The 7,523-nt window shown below is 32.4% G+C and overlaps 1 protein-coding gene across 1 annotated transcript; it reads right to left on the bottom strand.

Moving 5' to 3' along the window:
- Positions 1-900: 900 nt before the first annotated feature.
- LOC110779531 (ethylene-responsive transcription factor RAP2-4-like) lies at positions 901-3,038 on the bottom strand. Its single transcript, XM_021984049.2, has one exon. The coding sequence runs from the start codon at positions 2,382-2,384 to the stop codon at positions 1,245-1,247; it is 1,140 nt and encodes a 379-aa protein (XP_021839741.2). The 5' UTR covers positions 2,385-3,038; the 3' UTR covers positions 901-1,244.
- Between the last annotated feature and the right edge of the window lie 4,485 nt (positions 3,039-7,523).

The raw sequence follows: 7,523 nt of genomic DNA on the forward strand, positions 1-7,523 counted from the left end.
ATCGGTACATGATAATGAGGTCGTTTTTCCTCTACCCGAGCCAAACAGAATATCACCATCAACTTACAAAGTGTTTAACATAATCTACAATAGTTAAACACAATCAAGAGTCCTTCAAAAAAAAAAGCACAATTAAGAGCGTTCTAGATACTTTCTTAACTACATATCTCGAAATTCATCTTCGAAAAAACAATCAATAATTTGCTAGTTGTGTCCTTAGCATATGTACAAAAGAAAATACAGTATGAGCATAACATTTCACCAAACATGGTGGCAAAATTCAATTCTTACGGATATCAATCAAACTCAAAAATGGTCCTTTTTTCTTTCTTTCAACCCTACACCATTTACATGAATTGTGTACGAATATGGCCTTATTAGTTAATTCCAGCTCCATTTGATAATAACCTCTAACTAACATGTGACCATTTGTTGAATTTTTTGGATCACAAGATATCTCACAACCAAGTCTCAACCAAACATAAGATCCCACAATTTTTTGGACTTTCTATTTTTATTTTTATTTGATTAGTAAAGAAAATGTTGTACCAACAATCATTTACCATTGTTGTAAAATCATCTAGAAAAATGATTTCAAGTAGTCCATTTGAGTTTTCTTTTTATGTAAAATCTTCCAATCTAACTACAAATAACGAGATTGGTGTAAATGCATGAAATAATAGTAATAATAATAATAATGATAATAATAACAATAAATAAATAAACAATATTTCTAAGACAAAGAAAAAAGAATGAGAGTGGGGGATGCTCAGTTGGTTAAAGCCTCCCTCCCGATTCCAGGTGATCCTAGATTCGATTCCCATCCCCGCCATTGTGGCTCACTTGCACCAATAAAAAAAACAAATAACAAGAATGAAATAATAATAACAATAAAATAGATAAACAATAATAAGAGTAATACTTCACTAATGGTGATGATCAAATTACAATCCTAAATTCATCTACTATAAACAAAATTAAAAACATTAGATTTAAAATAAAATTAAAAAAAAAAGCTACCCTTCAATGATCAAAGGCAAGATCAAAAAAACACTTGCCTCATCAAAGAAGACTCTGTTTTACCGAATTTGGAGTTCTCTAACAATTTCCAAAAACTTCATTGTAGAGATCACTCCTCCCTGACTGACTGACTGACTACCCAACTAAAAACCTAGAAATTTAATCAAATAAAAATTTACATAAACATTATGACATAATTCCCTACTAATAATCTTGTTTTTTTTTTAAGATGATGATGATAAAATAGCATCCCAATCGATTTCATGAGATGGGTATGATTCCAACAAGAAATTCTCCGACCCCAAATCGAACTCATTATCTCCAAATGTCAAATCCGACAACGGCGACGATCCACCGGAACCCACCTCACTATCAGAGGTGCTCTCCGCCTTGACATCCGCCTGTTGCGGTGGCTGCTGCTGCTGCAATGTTTCAGCTGCAACAGTTGTACAACATGATGAAGATGATGAAGAAGATGAGGTATTATTGGTATTACTAACATCAGCCTTTTTCTTCGACTTTCCAGACTTCCCCTGTTTTTCATTCCCCTGTTTCGCTAAACTCTCGCAAATAGCCTCGAGTTTCGCGTTGACGGAGGAGTGGAGGGGCTTGTACTCGCCGAATTCGCCACCGATGTGGGACCCTTCGTGGCGGAGGTTTGGGAAATTGAGCCGGGCAAAGTCACCTCTCAGCTTATACGCCGCCTTGTCGTAAGCCAAAGCAGCTTCTTCAGCTGTGTCAAAGGTGCCGAGCCAAAGTCGGGTCCGGTTCTTGGGTAGACGGATCTCAGCGACCCATTTACCCCAGTGGCGTTGCCGTACACCCCGGTAAAGCTTGGTGGGCTTTTGGGGTGCTCCGGTGGTTTTCATTGTGACTGGTTTAGGAGAGAGAAAGCTGTTGAGGTTGGTAGATTGGTAAGAAGGAAGTGGTGGTGGGTACGAATAAGTGGGTTGTTGTTGTTGGATTTGGGTTTGTGGGTAGTTGAATTGGGTCTGGATTTGATGGATCTGGGCTTGTGAGAAATGGGTAAGCCCGTATGTAGTTGATGGGTCAAGATGGGTTAGCCCATAAAAGGGGGCTTGCTCTGTATAGCAACCATCCTGGAAGAAAGAGGTGGTGGGATCTTGAGTGAAGGAGGAGAGAGAAAATGAGGTTGAAGTTGAAGTTGGTGGTGGTAGAGAATAAGATGCGGTGGTTGACACGGCGGAGGATGGTGGTGGAGAAGAGAAAGAAGAAAAAGAAGAAGAAGATGGAGGACTGGATTTCATGAAAGGTGAAAGAGCTTCCATTAACTCATTCCCAAATGGGTCTGAGCTAACTTCTCCACTATTACTAAACATCATATCCATTGCTGTTGCTGCCATTTTCTTAACCTGCAAAGAATTATTTTTTATTTTTTATTTTTTTTGTTTTCAAAATAATAAAATTTAACCTGTTTCTTACCAAAATTCAAGAACAGGTTAGTTTCTTCAAATTAAAATTAATAATAATAATAACTCTACAAAAGCAAGAGAAGGAGAAACAAATAGAATTCTCTTCCCTTTTAAAAAAGGATTAACTAAAAATCCAACTATAGAGAGAACAAAAATTTACCCTCTTAGTTGTAATTAAAATAAAATCAGCTTAAAAACTCGATCAGAAGAACCCAAAAGATTTCGATTCTGAAAAAACACCTATCCTGTAATAATAGATTAAAGTTCGATAATTTGGTCCTCAACATACAAATAAAATAAATTTCACTTATAAATCCAATTCCCAAAAGATCAAAACCTTTTTCCTTTGATTTTCAGTTCAAAGACAGATGATTAAACAGAAAGGGAAACCAAGAAGCGGGGATTAAAATGAGGGAAGATTCAAAAAAAAACAGAGGAGAGAGAAAACCAGATCTGAAGAACAAGAACAACTCTGAAGGCTCAATCAATTTTTGTGAAAACAGGGTGAAGAAGAAAATGGGGGAAAAGGAAAACTCTCAACCTTACTTTTTTTTTTTTTGGAAGTGTGTTTTGGGTTGGGTTTCGGTGCTAAGGTGAGAGGCCAATTATATAAGCAGACAACTTACCCCTTCATTTTTTTATTTTTTTTATTTTTTAGGGGTAATTTGGTCAATTTGGAGGGCGAATACTGCTCTGGTTTTTGCACCCTTCTTAACTCCCGGTAAACGGTTTTAGGGTGATGTAAGCATAATCTAATGAGTGTGTTTTGTCCAATAGTGTGTTGACACGTTGTTGTTTATATCGCCAGCTGGTTTTTTGTTTCTGCCACGTGTCGGTAATGATGTGGGGTGTTACTTGGGGTCAAGCTTGATATCTGTGTTGACCAGGTTATTGTGTTCACACTCGCCCACAGACGGCAGGTTACTGTTGCACATTTTGCACTCTACTCTTTAAAATCAAAAAAACGTTTCTTTTTTATCCAGCATACTCCCTCCGTCCCAGATTAGTTGTTACACTTACATTTGTACAAAGTTTTAGGTGATAAGTGGTTGTTTAGTTACCAATAGAAATTGGTAGAGTATTTTTTTAATTGAATGAAAGGGGGTGTAGGGACAAAATAAAAATAGTGGGAAGAGAGACACAATATAATAATTGTGGGATCATTCCTAATTTAAAAGTGTAACAACTAATCTAGGACGGACGAAAAAAGAAAGTGCAACAACTAATCTGGGACGGGGGGAGTATTTATTTAATCCGTATATCTATCGCAACATTTTGATTTTTAAACTATTCATGCAGTGATTTTTACCACTTTTTGTAGGCAAATTTGTCAAATACAACCTAATAAAGTTCTCTATTTGCCAATTACAACCTCAAATTTCTAATTTTGCCAATTACAACCTTAAACTTGTACATCTATTTTAAATTACAACCCGAAACTATTTTCCGGCAAAAATCACCGGAAAATGATGTCATAACGTTATTAAAAGAAAATTATGAAGTACAAAAAAGAATTTATTTTCGGATTATTTTATTTTTTTTGTTTTAGTTCTTATTTATCGATTTAATTTACACTCATTTCCCTCCATATTCTCTCATATAAAATTAAAGTAGTTGAGTAAAACCTAAAATAAATGAATTATAATTGATTAATAGTATACTTAGATATCTCCTTATTTCGAAACCCTTACCTTTAAAAACTTTATGCATATGGTAGAGATAATTCTCAAGTTAATTGCCTCACCGCAACACAAAAATACATTTCTTAGCATTATATATATAACCTCCGCATATGAGAAAAAAACACCTAATTTCACCACCCTTTTCCAATCAAATTAACAACATTCTTGATGTTTTTAGTAGAGTAACGTGAAAAACCTTAATTCCGACAATTAGTGGTCAACATCAAGGACGGAAATTAGTGGTCAACGCCAGAAAACCCAAAATGGTTGTCTCTCCCAAGTTATTTTTTAGTTTAAGGTCTTTTTCGCAAAAAAAAAAATTAAAAGGTTGTTTCTCGCAAAAAATTGGTTATAAAAGGTTGTTTTTGGCAAATTTGCCTTTTGGTTTTAAGGGAAAAGGGTAAGGTTAGCAAAAGCGGCGAAGTCAATGCCGGAAATGAGTAGTCAACGCTGGAAAAGACAAAAAGATTGTCTCTCGCAAGTTTATTTTAGTTTAAGGTCCTTTTTCGCAAAAAAAGTTTTAAAATGTTGTTTCTCGCAAAAAATGTGTTATAAAAGGTTGTTTTTGGCAAATTTGCCTAGAAAATATGTAACTAATTTTTTAAATAACACTATGACATCATCTTCCGGTGATTTTTGTCTGAAAATAATTTCGGGTTGTAATTTAAAATGAATGTATAAATTTGAGGTTGTAATTGGCAAAAATAAAAATTTGAGGTTGTAATTGGCAAATAGAGAACTTTATTAGGTTGTATTTGGCAAATTTTCCCTTTTTGTAATATATTTGTAAGAAACTACGACTCCGTACTCCGTAATCATATACTCCTACGAAGTAGCATCTTGTTAAATTCGTATTAACAGATGTTAACAAACTTTTATATAAGTCGGTTTTAAAATAAAGACCACTTTGGTATAATTAGTTTTAGTTCTTAACCAATTAGTTAAGCAATTAAATAAATTAGTTATGCACCGGAACAAATTAGATAAGCAAGGGAACAATTAGTGAATCACTAAACAAAATTATGTAAGCACGAAAATCAATTAGTTAAGCATTTGAACTAATTAGTTAAGAATTGGAAGTTTGGAACTCATTAGTTCACTATTGAAACTAATTAGTTTAACAATTAGTTTCAATTAGTTAAACAATCAAATTGGTCTTTTCGGTAAGCCAGCCTTACACAAAACTTGCCGATAGATATTTTCTAACTATTAGATTATTAAGGAGTATAATTTTTACTTATGCATAATTCGAGAGATTAAGAATAAAAGTTATGATTGGGAAACGTAGACATGAAGCAATACTTAATAAATAGAGAAAAATGTTTTTTAAAAAAAAATACAGAAGTAGAAGTATTTATATTTATATTTATATAAAGTATTTTAAAGCTTTTATTTTATTTATACTAGTATCGTTTTATGGAAATGTCAGAAATAGGAATCCAAAGAGAACAAAAAGTTGAATGACAATTTGAACATATAAGACGAGCTTAGACATTGATTGTTGTTATTTCATCCTAATCTAGTCACGGATTTGAACCTCCACGGCTCCACCCTTACCAAAAAAAGGATGTGGATTGAAAAAATGGTTTAAACTTCAAGGGTTATATTATTTATATTCATATAAATGGAGTAGGTTTTTACTCCCCCTTCCCTCTTTGTTAATAGAGGTTTTTATTTGCAATTAATGTGGAAATTAATAAGGTACATTCTCGAATTAGGTTAGATAACACATCAATTTAGGTTTTTATTTATTGTATATAGTTCTTGATACGTCTCAAATCACTAATCTAACACTAACACATCTGCTTAAAGTTTGAGATCATAGTATATTGTTAGTGTAACCTGATATTTTCCCCTACTTTTTTTGATGAAATAATCTAACATTCTCCTTAATTAGTCCTTACCCTATATATCAATCCATGCATGTCTAGCTAATAACATCGTGTTGTCGTCCAATATATGTAACGCGCACAAATAGGACTAGATTGTTTTTATATTTCTTAGTGTGTGTTCTATTCACCTGATTGTTCAGTTATCTAAACTTATATGAATTTAACCAAACTTGTACTTTATAACTTAACTTTATTTTAATTACAAATATACCCTATTTTAATTTATCCAATATTTAATTTTATTTAAAGGTTTGAAGGTATTTATCCAAAATTATTGGTACTGAAATAAATAATTAAAATAAGATGAAAAAAAAACAAGATCTTCTTGTGAACGACCAAATGGGTTCATGTCCATTTCTGTTCTTTCACAATTGAAATAGGGCCGGGGAAAAAATTATTAATTTGTTGAGGTGTCATAATTATAGTCTTGACTTTGGAATGTGATTAGCTCCAAAATTCGCATTTGTGTTAACTAATCATGGAGCATTATAGAAAAAAATATCTCAAAGTTGACAAAATTGCTGAAACTTTAAAAATAATTTTTTGGTAAAACATGATATTATTAATTAATTAATTAGTAGTTCTCATTGGTTAATGTAGTGGTGGTAGACATGGTAGTGCATCAACCAAATGAATGCAAACAAAATATAATACTCACATCAAATTATCTTCGTTTAAACTATGATCATAAATTAAAGGGTTTAGGAGTAGATTGATAAGGTTTATCACATAAAGAAACCGTGATTAAATTTATTTTAATCTCTTTAAACTTAGTTAAGGCCAATGATCGACATGCATTAACATCTTAATCGATTAGGTTATGATAATCTAATCATCTCTCATGACACATTATCGACCACTAATAACAACCAATAATTAATTTATAATTTATATAGATGAGATTTGATCAAAATAAACTACGCGAAAAATGAACAAATTTCAAAAATTACAAATTCTACTCCCTCCGTCTCTTTTTGTTTTTTACGTTTTCTTTTTTGGTGTTTCAAAATGTTCTTTACATTTCCTTTTATATTATCACATAAATGATTTAGTATTCTATCAAAATTTGTACCCAATTATTATATTAACCCATTAAATCAATTGAGTCATTTAATCCCTCACTCTTTTCCATAAAGATCGATATTAACTTTTTCTCATTTTCCTCATATCAGAATTTTGATAAGAGTGAAAACATTATAAATAAACGTAATTTTCCTCGTTTACATGAAAAAACTTAGAACAATCTCAATGCACATTAATTAGTCGTTAAAACGCGTGCAAAATACCAAACGTAAAAAACAAAAAGAGACGGAGGGAGTAATTAATTAATTAATCATGCGAAAAAGACACCCATGAAAGGAACCCTCTAGAAAGTGGAAAAAGATAATGTATAGAAACGTGTTGGAGTTGTTTTTAGTGGGATTTGAAAGGTTAATGAAAAAAACATGAATGCAAATTGGACTTTCAGATTTTGCTGCAACAATTATAATTAGAAA

Source organism: Spinacia oleracea, chromosome 2 (assembly GCF_020520425.1).
Source record: "Spinacia oleracea cultivar Varoflay chromosome 2, BTI_SOV_V1, whole genome shotgun sequence".
Lineage (NCBI taxonomy): Eukaryota > Viridiplantae > Streptophyta > Magnoliopsida > Caryophyllales > Amaranthaceae > Spinacia > Spinacia oleracea.

Bases quoted from the DNA above. Each gene is read 5' to 3' on its own strand.
- LOC110779531 (XM_021984049.2), bottom strand. From the start codon at position 2,384: ATGGCAGCAACAGCAATGGATATGATGTTTAGTAATAGTGGAGAAGTT.